Source organism: Eutrema salsugineum, unplaced genomic scaffold (assembly GCF_000478725.1).
Source record: "Eutrema salsugineum unplaced genomic scaffold, Eutsalg1_0 scaffold_10, whole genome shotgun sequence".
NCBI classification, from domain to species: domain Eukaryota; kingdom Viridiplantae; phylum Streptophyta; class Magnoliopsida; order Brassicales; family Brassicaceae; genus Eutrema; species Eutrema salsugineum.
The window spans coordinates 7,181,040-7,196,155 of record NW_006256908.1 but is presented as its reverse complement, the minus strand read 5'-3'; the positions used below and the strand labels follow the sequence as shown (position 1 = coordinate 7,196,155).

Genomic DNA, 15,116 nt, shown 5'->3' with positions numbered 1-15,116 from the left:
ATCCATGTATATTATTGATTTTATAAAAAAATAAATAGATTTATTGGTAATAATAAATAGATTTATTGGTAATCTTTGGGCTTCTAGAAATGATATTCTTTGCTACAAATACAAATCGATATTTAGATTTGTCACCAAGCTTCAACAACTCTATAAACATCTGTTACACATTAGGCAAGAAAGATCGATACTAATTTCAAGTAAAAAAAGTTTAGAAATTTGCAGGACTATCATCGAGTTGCTTCTCATCTTCGATCTCAACTTCAAGAATCTCAGGGATTCTCTGTTTCAAGTAGTTTCCAATTCGAGCTAGAATCATTGCACGTGTGTGCCAAAACTTGCCTCTTAGACTTATCTTAACGAACGGTCCGTCTAGTTCCACTAACTCTACTTGTCCTGTTATCCCAACCGATAAATCGAAGAGCTGTGCGAGCTGTATTACAAAACCAAAACATGATTTGTTTCTTATCAAAAATTCACAAATTCGAAACCTTGTTTTAGAAGAAGAATCTTAGTCTTAGTTCTGTTATAAACAAAAAAACGAAATAAGATTATTTCCTCTACAAGCAACGATTACTCTGTTTTTTACTATTCATACAGAATCTAATATCCTTAAAAGCCGGTTCGGTTGAATAAAATTCCGGTATCGTGAACCGGTTGTAAATCTCTTTCATACCAATCTAGAATTAGGCAGACGATAAGGTTAAAGAAAAACTTACCTCGATGCGAGCTTCGGATAGGACCAGACGGATATTATCCTCCGTCAAATCTAGGGGCGGAAGCGAAACTCCGCCGCCGGAAACTGCTTCTACCGTCGTTAGTGTTCTTGCTCTTGATTTCTCCGCTAAGGTCGTTCCGTCGTACGTCAATTTTCTCATTCTAACGTTGCTGAATCGTAGAGTAAGTCCATTCCGGTTTACTAATGAATTTCCGGTCTGATTTGGTTGTAAACTCGGCGGAGCCGTACGGTGGTGATACGGAAACGCCACCACTTCCATGGCCGCTCAGTACCGCATATTTCGTCTAATTGGTAAGGACTTAATGCGTTCTGAATCTTCTGATAATGATGATGGTGACGTGGCAAAAACCTTAACCGTTCGTTTTTACTTCGATACTGATCAGCTTGATGGGCTTAACAATTACAAAATTGTATGGGCCTAAATCCAGTTGCTTAAAAAGCCCATCATGTCATACGACTATCAACGTTTGCCATTTCTGTTCTCTCTCAAGTCACAAGTAACAAACATATGTATATCATCCATAGAACAATTAAAAAAAAGTTTGAAAGTCACTGTTCTCAATTCTAATAAGATTAAATTCAATGATTTTTAGATAATGTTAGGATTATTAACCAACATACAAATGGGTATCGACGTAATGAAAGCAAGAGAATAATTAGACCAAATTCATGAATTAATCACCTAATTTTTTTTATTTATGACTCTAATGTTGTAGTGTGCCCATAAGGAAAAGATAAAATCTGTAGATAAATAGTGTACTTATTTTTGAATGATGGTGACTTTGACAAGTTATATGGTTGCAAGCTTACAATGGCAAAGTGGAAAAAAAGGGAAATGAGGTGACATGGACATGTGTGGGCCTTCCATTATCCACCATCTCTCTCGTTCACACGCTTGTGTGGATCCTACAGGGAGACGTACGTACGATTGCGTATACGTGTATATTAGTGAATAGTAAGTGTATGTATATGTATAGTATATAGACACATTACAGATACATGTATGTATATCGTGTAGGATATCATTAGTTTTTGGGAATGAGAACGTGAATGGTTTTGCACATAAAGAATCGAGCCAATTACGGGTTCTGGATTTGAAGTTAAACACAACGTTGAATGTTTTTATCAGCAGAATTTTGAATACTATGCTATATATATAGCACATATTACTCTATAAACCAAACGCACAAGTTATGGTTGATACATCATGCATGAATAAACAAATAAGATTTCTATTGTTATTATTATTATTATTTTGTTAACCAAAAAATAATAGGTCGAAGTCTAAATTAATCTCTAAAATCTATGAAAATGTGAAATTTCCATACTAAAACCACGTTTCAGTGACCGACAATGGTTAAAATTATTATTGAAAAACTCGAATCTCGTTCTTCAACAACTAATGTAATTTCAACTATATTGTTATTATTATCATATCTTCAACTATATTCGTTGGACTCTTGTAGTGAAAACAAGTTTTGTTTAATGACTTTTATTGCTTGAGATTTGATAACATTTAAAGTGTTATCTTGGGATTGATGCATATGTGAGATTATTTTAATACTTATACGTATGCGCCTACATTACAACTACAAGTCATCGGGTCTAAGAAATTATTTTAGACATGCAAATCAACTTCAATCTAATTATAAAAGAGCTTGAATTTATTTATTAGATGTATAAAGGAGACTTAACCACCTATATATATACATCTAATATTATTCGATCTCGGGAAGTTACGACCCGTAATCCTTTTTGTGTTTTCAGGAGATCATGAACTTGACTCCATCTGCGTCAGCTTAATTATTTGAAGTATCTATATATAATATATTTTTTGTGTGATTCAAAATCATTGTTGGTTTGATTAAGAAAAAGGAGCTACGACATAAAAAAAGAGAGTTAATTATGGATTGCAGTTGGTCTAGTTTAAGTCAATTGTAATCTTGGTTTAATATCGATTAAAAGTAAAGTCTAATAGATAATTAACCAAACTGTTTTTATGTTGGAACCGCATAACAAGAACAAAGCATCGTTCCTTTTTCCCCGTATAGTAATCTAGTAGATTTGTAGGAAAGACGTCTGACGGAGATTAGGATTATCATTCCAAAAGTCTGGATTCGTTAGTTCTTGTATGCATTCTTGTATTCTCTTCTTTTGCTAGAAACATTATTAATTTTTGTAATTTAAAAGCATTTTGGATTCGATTCTTGTCAAAGTTAGATTGAGAGCCGAAGAAAAAGTTACAAAACGTTGACCAAAGGTTTCGAGGTGAGTTTCCAATGCTAGCCACCAAACTTCAATCGTTTATCTGTTTATTCAAATAGTTTTTAAAACTATAAGGATCATTTTTGTTGTAGTATAAAAGATGGTGGACTAGATGTGATTTTGTATGATCAATTGCCATGAGTTTCCTTTACTATAAAACGATGGTGACAAGAATAGTAGAATAGATGAGTCTTATTAAACATTTATATAAATAAAAAAATGATTGATTTTCATAGTTATCTCATATCACAACTGATATATAATAATACTAAAGTTAGGTACTAAGGTTTTGTAAGGAAAACGATTTTACATCAATATATATTCCATTGCTAACTTGTTGAAGTGGCCAATCCAATTCAAAAGAAACAGAATAGTTTTAAAAATTAGATATATATAAAGAGAAACCGAGAAGGAGAAGAGTAACTAGCCTCCTTAAGAAAAGCGTGACCAATGTAGCAAGTAGACTCCTAGTGCATATCTCTTCGCATCTTGGCCAAACAATTTAAATAATGTCAAATATCACCTAATTTTATTTGAAAACTTTATTGGATATACATGTATTTATAGTGGCTATAGACCTACTCACAAAGTAAATGTCGTGTATCCAATAAAAGTTTTACAAAAGAAAAGTTCAATATGCAAAGTGCAAACCATCAAGTACACAAATGTAAATTCAATTGGCTATTGGCGTTGTTGATAATCATTCTTCATATTGGATTTTACAACCATAATACATCTGGTTTCATTTTAATGTATATGCAAATGATCTGTTCCCAGAAGTTTCAATTTAGACTTCAAATCAATGATGAGTTAGATTTGCCAATATCCATTAGGGAAAGTCTTTGAATAGTACTGAAGTCTTTGATTATTAGAGTACAATATAAAACTATTAACTATAACATAGATACTTATTGGGGTGAAGAAGAAAAGATACTAATGGGGGAGATTCATCCGAATTCTAAACTATTTTCCGACACATCCAATTATCCAAAGTATCATGCACATGTAAGAAAGTAACCACTTGGTTTTTAATTTTATTGATGTTTCATATTTATTTCAATACAGTTTGCCGCCTTAATTAATTTTGTTTTAACCAGTGGGGTAAATCTAACAATTATAGTGTCAAATATTATTTTTCTTAAACTCTGTTTTTTTCAAAAAAAAAAGAAATGTTGTCGACAAATATTACTGGGGTCCCCGTTCGAATATAAAGGCCCTTTCTGTGTTTATAATTTAATCGTTGCGTGTCAAGCAACATGAACCCCCCCAATGTGTCTTTACCAACAAAAGAAATCATCCTAATGTTTATAATTATTTATAACCAAGTTTTTAAAGTTTTTAGTGTTTATCACATTTTAACGCTATAATAAATAAAAAAATCTTAAAATAAATTCATCTGAAGTTTTGTTTATGTTTCTTTCTCATAATCGTGATGAATCTTACAGGGTTTATAATTTATAACCAAATTTCAAATAAGATGTACATGTGTTTTTTTTTTTGTTCTATATATGCAGTAATTCTCAATGTTTAAGTGTTAGAAACTTAGATGTTAAGTGGTGGCAATCAAGCATGAAGCATTTAGCAGCTAAACACTTAATCGATGTATAGCTGGGCTATATATAACATAACATATGAAATACTGTGGTTGGAAATATATATATATATATATATATATATAATAAATTTTACATATCAAAACATGAATATTACACCCTTTTTCATGAATGTTACACCATAATTGAGAATTAAACCAAACATTCATGAAATTCATTTCAAACAAACATATAAACTTCTTTAGTAAGTATTTAGTAATATTTTTATGAACTTCAAGCTAATAGATTAAATTGTATATAGTGAAATATTAAAAAAATTACAAAATAGTTAAATGATAATTAATTAACAATTTCATAAGACCGCTTAGAGCTAGTTAGATCCATTTAAAGCCGCCTCTGTTTTGTTATGCTTAATAACAAAACCGTCTAGCATCAACGCTTAAAAAATTGTTAATATATAGTTTTATAAACGTTTAGTGCTTAGACCCGTAAACGATTGTCTAAACCACTTTAAAAAACACTGGTAATTCCACATCGGACGGTGATATCTGACGATCCAGCGCCTTTCATTTGAACAGTTTAATCACGATCGCTACATGGGGCCCATATTCCCCAGTCACATCACAGTGTCCTTAAAACGGCACCGTATCGTACAATAAATCATGAAGACTTTTAGAATTTAAAGCAAATCTATTTGGTCAATTCATAATTTTCATTAATAGCTAAATTACTTTAACTCAAAGCAATGTTCGACAAAAAAAAACCATATTTATATCGAATTAGACTAATCAGCATTCTAATAAATTTTATTAAATTAATTTTAGAGGACAGAAATATTACACGATCAATTCGTTTCTTGGGAAATTAAATGAAAGATAAATTATCCTTACTACTAGTACAATTTTATAGATCAGTCAATGTGTGACTTTGACGTGTTTCTTTGAAATTTCAAATTTTCAATATCTTCTAGTGTACATCTCACATTGTGAGATAGATGTTAAATAATTATATGAGCTGAAAATTTCCTAGTAAATTTATGATTACCTTAATTTTGAAAAAATAATGCATATGGGTCTAAATAATCAGAACCTAAACTGTCCTAATCGGTAAATCTAAAAAAGTTTTTCCCTGGGAAAAAGATTTTGCGGAGAAATAACATAAAAAAGGTTCCCTCTCACTTTCATTGGCCTAGAAAAGTTTGCCACTTTCTACTCTTTTTTTTTCCACGACTTCCTTTTCAATTAGAAAATTGATGTTCTTGGCACTGAAGAAAATGGCCAAAAAAAGAAAAGCTGAAAAGCCCACAAGGCACAAGCTTTCTACTACTACTACTCTATAAGAGAGAGAGGGAGAGAGAAGGAACTGTTTTTACAAAATACAGTAGAGAGAGAAGGCATGCTTGTCGGCCATTAGAGCTTCAAGCCAAAGCAAAACTTGCTTATCCTTCCCATAATAATCCTTATTGGAATATACACTAATCGATTCTCATCTCTATCTCTCTCTCGCTCTCACCTTTTTTTCTTTTTGCTAGTTTCTCTTTTAATTCTTGGGATTGTGGAGCTGAAAAAGTTTTTGGATTTAAAGTCCCTTTATTTCACCTTTTGGGTTTCTGATTCTGCTTGATTCCCAGATCAAACTATGATCTCTTTTTATTCCAGAACAGTAAATGGGATTTCTCCGGGTTTTATCTCGAATCACTGAATCTATTTGAGGAATCGAAAGAGAAAGTTGAGCGATTTTCTAGTTTGTCCCCAAGCGAATAATAAGTAAGTTAAACTAATAAAACTTCTTTCATTTGCTAATTTTTTTTAAAAAAAATTATTTGTTCATTTCGTGAAGATTCCTTTTTTTTTCAGTTTTGATTTGCCGAGAAATATTTATCAGTTTTGGCTCCTGCTTGGCGGCTTCGTCGATGGCTTCACATTGGTATGTTTCCTCGTGTTCGTTCTTTAAATTACATCAATGTATTGTCAACATAACTGACAATATGGTTTTGCTGTTCAGAATTTGAATACTGAAACATTCAGCACTTTCTTCAGATCCAAACATCTCAGTACTAAATCCTAAATTTATCTCCTCTCTATGTACATAACTAATCATAGATCTTAGGTTAGGGTTGGTCCTTTCTGCTCGAAGCTCTGAGTTTCGCATTTTAGCGTCTCTATTAAATTAAAAAAAAAATAGTTTTTATTTCAAATGAAGAAATCCCTCTGGTCTGAAAGAAATGTGAATCTCTGTAATTGCAGGTGTTGAAGTTTTAAAATTGTTCCTTTTTGCCAAGGATGAAGTTGAGAGGATCAATGAGTTGGGTCTCTGAGTTCAAGACAGAATCAAAATCAATGTTTGGTGGAGTTTTGTTTCTCTTGACACTTCTGGTTTGGACATCAGAAAGTTTGAACAGCGATGGTCAGATCCTCTTGGAGCTGAAGAAAAGAGGATTTCAAGATTCGTTGAACCGTTTGCACAACTGGAACAACATGGACGAGACACCTTGTAATTGGATAGGTGTGAATTGCAGCTCAAATGGCGATACTAGTAATAACCTGATGGTGACATCTCTTGATTTGGCTTCTATGAATCTCTCTGGCGTATTAAGCCCGAGCATTGGCGGTTTAGTTAACTTGGTTTATCTTAACCTCGCGTATAACGGGTTAACTGGAGATATCCCTCTGGAGATTGGAAACTGTTCAAAGCTGGAGGTTATGTTTTTGAACAACAACCAGTTTGGTGGTTCTATTCCGACCGAGTTTGGGAAGCTGTCTCATTTGAGAAGCTTAAACATTTGCAATAACAAGCTTTCGGGTCCTTTGCCTGAAGAGATTGGTGATTTATACGATTTGGAAGAGCTTGTGGCTTATACTAACAACTTGACCGGTCCATTGCCTCGTTCTATAGGAAATCTCAACAAGTTGACGACGTTTCGTGCGGGGCAAAACGAGTTCTCTGGGAGTCTCCCTACTGAAATCGGTAGATGTTTAAACTTGAAGCTGCTTGGTCTTGCGCAGAATCTCATTTCTGGAGAGCTTCCAAAGGAGATTGGGATGCTTGTTAAACTTCAGGAAGTGATTCTATGGCAGAACAAGTTTTCAGGGTCAATTCCTAAAGAGATTGGGAATCTAACAAGGCTTGAGATTCTGGCTTTATACGATAACTCCTTTGCTGGACAGATACCATCAGAGATTGGCAACATGAAGTCTTTGAAGAAGCTTTACCTGTACCAAAACCAGTTGAATGGGACAATCCCAAGGGAGCTAGGGAATCTCTCCAGAGTAATGGAAATCGATTTCTCTGAGAATTTGTTGGCTGGTGAGATTCCAGTTGAGCTGAGCAAGATCAGTGAGTTGAAGCTACTGTATTTGTTTCAGAACAAGCTAACCGGAATCATACCGAATGAACTCAGTATGTTGAAGAATCTGGCGAAACTCGACCTCTCCATCAATTCCTTAACCGGTCCTATTCCATCAGGTTTCCAGAATCTTACTTCAATGCGTCAACTTCAGCTCTTCCACAACTCACTCAGCGGAGTAATCCCTCAGGGCCTCGGCTTGTACAGTCCTTTATGGGTTGTTGATTTCTCAGAGAACCAACTCTCAGGGAAAATACCGCCTTCTATCTGTAACCAATCTAATCTCATCTTGTTGAATCTCGGGTCTAACCGGATATTTGGAAACATCCCACCAGGTGTGTTGAGCTGCAAATCGCTCTTACAGCTTCGTGTAGTTGGAAACCGACTCACGGGTCAGTTCCCGACCGAGTTATGCAAGCTTGTCAATCTTTCAGCTATAGAGCTAGATCAAAACCGGTTTAGTGGACCATTGCCTCCTGAGATAGGCGCTTGTCAGAAACTGCAAAGGCTTCACCTTGCAGCTAACCGGTTTTCCTCAAACCTACCAAAAGAGATCAGTAAACTCTCCAACCTAGTAACTTTCAACATTTCATCAAACTCTCTCACCGGACCAATCCCTTCCGAGATAGCCAACTGTAAGATGCTTCAACGACTTGACCTGAGCCGGAACAGTTTCATTGGCTCTTTACCTAGCGAGCTTGGAAGTCTTCATCAGCTAGAGATACTCCGACTCTCGGACAATAGATTCTCTGGCAACATACCGTTTACCGTTGGAAACCTCACGCATCTAACCGAGTTACAGATGGGAGGAAACTTGTTTTCAGGAAGTATACCGCCTCAGCTCGGTTTACTCTCGAGTCTCCAAATCGCAATGAACTTGAGCTACAACGAATTCAGCGGCGAGATACCATCAGAGCTTGGGAATCTTTATCTGTTAATGTACCTTTCTCTCAACAACAACCATTTAAGCGGCGAGATCCCAACCACGTTCGAGAACTTATCAAGTTTACTCGGCTGCAACTTTTCCTACAACAACCTAACCGGACCACTACCACAAACACAGCTCTTTCAAAACATGACGCTAACAAGCTTTCTCGGAAACAGAGGACTCTGCGGCGGACATTTGAGAAGCTGTGACTCTAACCTGTCTTCTTTGTCCAACCTCTCATCTTTAAAATCAGGTTCTGCTCGTCGTGGGAGAATCATCATCATCGTGTCTTCAGTCATCGGCGGTATATCTCTTTTCCTCATAGCTATCGTCGTTCATTTCCTGAGAAACCCCGTGGAGACAAAACCTCCTTACGTCCTCCACGACAAAGAACCGTTTTTCCAAGAATCCGACATTTACTTTGTCCCTAAAGAAAGATTCACCGTCAAAGACATCTTGGAAGCAACAAAAGGCTTCCACGAAAGCTACATCGTCGGTAAAGGCGCTTGCGGAACGGTTTACAAAGCGGTTATGCCGTCGGGGAAAACCATAGCGGTTAAGAAGCTCGAATCCAACAGAGAAGGAGCCAACAACAACAACAACACAGACAACAGTTTCCGAGCTGAGATTCTTACACTAGGCAAAATCCGTCACAGGAACATAGTCAGGCTATACAGTTTCTGTTACCACCAGGGATCGAACTCGAACCTGTTGCTTTACGAGTACATGTCTCGTGGAAGCTTAGGAGAGCTGCTACACGGAGGTAAATCTCATAGCCTTGATTGGCCGACCCGGTTTGCGATCGCTCTCGGTGCAGCGGAAGGTCTTGCTTACTTGCATCATGATTGTAAACCGAGGATCATACATCGAGACATCAAGTCTAATAACATCCTCCTTGACGAGAATTTCGAAGCTCATGTCGGAGATTTCGGTTTGGCTAAGGTCATCGACATGCCACAGTCGAAATCCGTCTCAGCCGTCGCTGGATCATACGGTTACATCGCTCCCGGTACGGTTCGGAAAAATAAACCGATTAAATCTCGAGCTAAGATTCTTAATCTTACCGGTTTTTTTTTTTTTTTTCGATACAGAGTATGCATACACGATGAAAGTGACGGAGAAATGCGATATCTATAGCTTCGGAGTTGTTCTTCTCGAATTGTTAACCGGGAAGGCTCCGGTTCAGCCGCTGGACCAAGGCGGAGATTTAGCCACGTGGACTAGAAACCATATCAGAGATCATTCGTTGACGTCTGAAATTCTTGATCCTTATTTAACCAAGGTAGAAGACGATGTGATTCTCGCTCACATGATCACGGTGACGAAAGTTGCGGTCCTCTGTACGAAATCTTCGCCGTCGGATCGACCGACGATGAGAGAAGTAGTTTTGATGTTGATTGAGTCCGGTGAACGCGCCGGGAAAGTGATTGTGTCCACCACGTGCGGCGATTTACCTCCGCCGGTGCCACCGTGAAAGAAAGGTCTTTTAACTAACCTTTTTTTTTGGGCGGCAAAATTGGTTTCTGTATAGATTAATATGATTTGTATAGTCGCCATAGAGGAAATAATTCATCTGATGAAAGAAAAGTGCATACATGTAAAATCATTCGTCGTAAGCTGGTTGATTGAAATAAAGTTAGAAATTTTTGTTCGTTAGAAAACAAAAATAAAAAAAAGAGAGAGATTTCAAGATAATTCGTGCGCATTCATTCATGCAATAGGTAATCCCGAAATAAAATTTGAAAATTAACTCGTTAGCATTCCATTAGTCAGACACTCAGACTTAATACCATGGGAAATCCCACCATAAACCACTCTTGATATTATAGTTTCAAACTCTTATGCTATTCAGACATTTAAATTTTGAATTCAAAATTGTGTAGATATCATAATCAATATATTAATATGGAAAATCAATAAGAAATAGAAAAATATCTGAAATTGAGTAGGAAAAATTTGGGGAAATCATAGTAAATAATCAAATGGAAATAATACAATTTTCTTTCCTCTATTTTGATCCAGTAGAATAAATGGATTGTGGGAAGAAAATCTGAATGTATATTGTCAGAAATACATTTTTATATATTTTAATGCATAGTTGTTGTAATGTAATCCATCGATGAAAAATATATAAGATAAAAAAAAAATTACAATAGTCATAATCTTTTTTAAAAAATAATAGTATAGATAGGTGAATAAATTACAATACTTTTTCCTGGCAAACGGAAAATATAAAAATTCTACATTTAGATGAAAAAAAAGGCCGGTCAAGATCCTAATAAGACCAGCTCATTTTTTATTTTACTAAACTGATGCAGCTACCGCAAACACCGTCACATCCCAAATTTGTAATTTTTTTGGATGTTTAGACAACCTATTAAAACTATAGTCCTATAAAGATATCGATAAAACCTAAAAAAACCAAAAAAAAAATGACTACTTAAAAGGTCATCAAATCCGGCAATCATCAGGAACAATCTTGCCACGAACCGAACCACCAACGTTCTCACACAAAGCCGTGGCTAAACCGTCGAGTCCACTGTAAGATAAGTTGATATTCGAGAGCTCAACGTCTTGACAAGGAAACGTTTTACTACATTGCATCTTTAAAGCTTCTTTGCTCGTCGAATTTCCCCAAATCCTACTATACTTCACGTCTTTGATCTGAACATGAGAATTATACTCTCCAGAACTATCACATTGTCCGTGAGGACAATACTGCTGATCAATGACAATAGGGTTTCCAACATTGATCATCTGGATATTATCGTACAAGAAATTCGAAACCGAGATCTGTGAAATCGACTTAGCCCATGTCTTGATCCTTAAACCATCGGTTGTACCGTTGAAAACCGAGTCTCTAACGGTTAAGCCCTCAACGTTCTTCTCGTCTTTGTATCTCCCAAGGCTCCCGACACTAATTCCATGCCCTGGTCCGCACCTAGTGTTAGAGACATTTCAAAACATCAATACATTCAATAAAGAGCATTTTATCATATCATATGGTTAAGGTAAAAAAAAACTCGAGAATATCATCATATATCTTATGGTTAGCGAAATTTGCGTATTTTGAATTTCTAAAGAGGTTTGCTAGTTTTCCGCTAGTCAAATTAGAGTTTAAGCTATAATTGAGGCGGAAAAAATTACCTGACATTAGAGATATCCAAATTGGTATTTCCATCAAGAATTGCGATGCAATCGTCACCGGTTCCGATAGTAACGTTGAAAATATGCATATCCTTAGATCTACCAATCTTGATTCCGTCGGTATTAGGGCTGTCTCCGGGAGCAGTGACAGTGACTCCGGTGATGTTGAAATCCTCGACTGAGTACAAGTTGAAATGACCCATCTTGCTGTTGATCGATCTTAGACCGTTGATCCTCGAAGATCTAACGAACGCAAACCCCATATTCATAGCTAGTGCACGACAATTAGGGTTTTTGTTACAATCATTGAGAGGCCAAGAGTAAGAACCTTGACCGTCAAGTAATCCTCCTCCGGTAACGGTGAGGTAATCAACGTATTTGAAGATGATCCACTCTTCTTGTTTGATGACGTTAGGATCTCGAGGAGCCGATAAAGTTCCTTTGATTATAAAAGTAATAGAACTTTTGCAAGGACCAGAGAACGTTACTTGACTGAGATAGAATGTTCCGAGAGGAATATAGACCGTTGATTTTCCACCACTCCATTGACAAGCTTCGTTCCAAGCTTGCGTAAACGCATAAGCGTTGTCCCATCTGCCGTCGCCGCGAGCACGGTAGTTTCTGACGTCGAAGACCTTCTTTTCGTCGGAATGATATTCGTTCGTCGGAGAACTTGATGAGACGGCGGCGAGGAAGAAGAGGAGAGAAGAGGCGCACAACATCAAAAACCTAGCCGCCATTATCGATCTCACTACTTCTTTTTCTTAAGTTTAACCTTGTGCAAAGTGAAGCGTTTAAGCTTCTTATTTATAGGGTAACAAGATAAGAATATGACGTTCTAGGTGAAATATGGGAAACGCAATCTGTTTACTACCATACATATGGTAATTAACTACCAAAAGATTAAGCAAGAATCTTATCAAGATGGAATAAGATTATTTTTGTGTGAATAGTAGTAAGTAACCAATAAATGTAGGATTTTGCATTTTCTGTTTTTATTTATTTATTTATTTCCACTTGAATGTAAAACTTCCAAGTTGGAATATGAATAATATGATGGTCATAATGACTGTATATTGTGCAATATAACACATTTACATTATATTTATAGTTACACGTAGGATTGTTATTATTAATTATTTTTTTTGTATTAAATCTGTGTATAAAGCTTATACGTGTCGACATATATAACATTTTTTTTAACTTTAACAAGATTATTGTATGTATTATTCAATTTAAATGTCACATTAAGATAAGGGAGTATTTGTTTACCCTAAAAATGGGTGTTGTATCTGTCCAATACTAGTATGTGATGCATTTCTTATGATCGACTTTAAAAAAAAAAAAAAAATCCAATATAATTTGAGTTGGAAAAAATTAGAGATCTACAGAAAGAATATACGGAGTTATTAAAAATGTCAAATTTTGAGCGAACCTTTTTATTTCCTAAAACCATAGATATATATGAGTATATGATTTGCCGTAATAATGATAAAATTCCTTATTACAATGAGTAATTTTTGGTAAATCAATAATATTATTTCCATTAAGAATCTTTCATATTAGTTTTTCACGTTCGAGAAAAAAAAAAGTAAGAATCTCTCCATTTTTGGGTAAAAAAACAAAATAAGAATTTTTGGGTATCTCTAATAGTTGAGGAAATGCTCTTACATATGAATCTCTCCATATGTGTCAATCAAATTTGACATTTTTAGTTCTCACCAATCAAATATTTTAGTTCTACATATCAATCAAATTTTACACATGTGAGAAGAGGTGGAATCGTATATACACCATCACTCATATACACCATCTGCTCTTACCTTAGTGTTCAAAGCCTAACCGATCAAAACATGTCACCATCACTCATATACACCATAATGGTTGTTTTTGATGTTTGTGCTATAATGACATGTATTGTTGTTCTGACTTGAAATTTTCTTTTAAATTAATGCACGGAAAAGCCAAGCTTAGTTGATAAAGAAGAGCATTAAGACGGTGACTTAACAAAGAAGAAGCTGAAAAATGCATCAAAAATACTTCATTGTTAATCAAAATGCTATTCCGAGCGATGATGTGAGAGTATCAATAAAAAGTTATTCATTTGTTATGGGTAAGTTTGTCTCTTCTTTATACATGGAACTTCAACATTGAGATGTGCTTACTGATAATAAACGAGAAATGAAGAACAAAGACCAGCTTTTGTGATGATGATACTCATTTGGTCTATGATATCAAATACCTTTATTCTTTTTTCATAAATGGGTAGATCAACATGATTTTAGAGAAAGGGCATAATCACTAGAAGATTGGAGTTATTTATTAACACATTTGATTTTACACATGTCTTACTCTTTTCCCATATGTATGCAAACTTTTTTGTCTTCATATGTCAACCGACGAGGAAAAAAGCTGCAAGTGAGTGACTTACCCAAGATCATCTATGGAAAATGTAGATGGAAAAATGCTGGTCGTTTGATCTGGCGAAACGGCCATCGTTCACAGAGATTATTTATCGGCTCCTGTCAATGTCCGTTGCCTTGCAAGTCAAGCGACGAACCTAAGCCGTCAGATGAGATAGAAAGAGGATGAATCGTTTTGTAAAGGTTTAAGATTGAATGGTGCATTTTGTAACAACTTGTAAATTTGTAAGTATTCAAAACACACACGCGGCAGCTTATGGTTGGAGTAAAGTTGTTATACCCATAATAATTCATAAACGTTAAGGCATGTGGTGCAAAAAACAGAACTATAAAAGTTTGCTTCCAAAATTCAAATAGTCATATATTATTCTGTTAGTAATCTATATATGTATGAAGTGTTTTTCTTGTTTTCTAATCGTTAGTTACAATTCGAAGAAAATGTATTGCTATTGACCATAAAAAAAATGTATTGCAAGAGGGTTCTTTTATGCTTAATAATAAATTTGAGGCGTAAACAAAGTCAGCGAAAAAAGTTGGGGGTCATCGTTTAAATTTAAGATGGTTAAGATCCAGAAGATGAAAATGGAAACACGGCACGCACTTCAAAGCCCAAAATGGGCGGGGGCAAACGTCACGCCTAATCTTATCTTCTTGGCTCAATTCTCAGTTTTTATTTTATTTGACATATTAACCAACCAAACCAATTTTTGTTATC

General features: G+C 35.4%; 3 protein-coding genes across 3 annotated transcripts; 1 reads left to right on the top strand and 2 right to left on the bottom strand.

Annotated features, from left to right (window-relative positions):
* Positions 1 to 74: 74 nt before the first annotated feature.
* LOC18028005 lies at positions 75 to 1,081 on the bottom strand. The gene is made up of 2 exons (XM_006410391.2): positions 720 to 1,081; positions 75 to 433 (listed from the first exon to the last, which is right to left on the bottom strand). The coding sequence occupies exons 1-2, from the start codon at positions 996 to 998 to the stop codon at positions 212 to 214; spliced, it is 501 nt and encodes a 166-aa protein (XP_006410454.1). The 5' UTR covers positions 999 to 1,081; the 3' UTR covers positions 75 to 211.
* A 4,829-nt stretch (positions 1,082 to 5,910) lies between these two features.
* LOC18028004 (probable leucine-rich repeat receptor-like protein kinase At2g33170) lies at positions 5,911 to 10,506 on the top strand. The gene is made up of 4 exons (XM_006410390.2): positions 5,911 to 6,323; positions 6,414 to 6,483; positions 6,804 to 9,840; positions 9,923 to 10,506. The coding sequence occupies exons 3-4, from the start codon at positions 6,840 to 6,842 to the stop codon at positions 10,303 to 10,305; spliced, it is 3,384 nt and encodes a 1,127-aa protein (XP_006410453.2). The 5' UTR covers positions 5,911 to 6,323; positions 6,414 to 6,483; positions 6,804 to 6,839; the 3' UTR covers positions 10,306 to 10,506.
* A 776-nt stretch (positions 10,507 to 11,282) lies between these two features.
* LOC18028003 (exopolygalacturonase) lies at positions 11,283 to 12,718 on the bottom strand. The gene is made up of 2 exons (XM_006410389.1): positions 11,979 to 12,718; positions 11,283 to 11,772 (listed from the first exon to the last, which is right to left on the bottom strand). Exons 1-2 carry the CDS (start codon positions 12,716 to 12,718, stop codon positions 11,283 to 11,285), a joined length of 1,230 nt encoding a protein of 409 aa, XP_006410452.1.
* Positions 12,719 to 15,116: the final 2,398 nt, after the last annotated feature.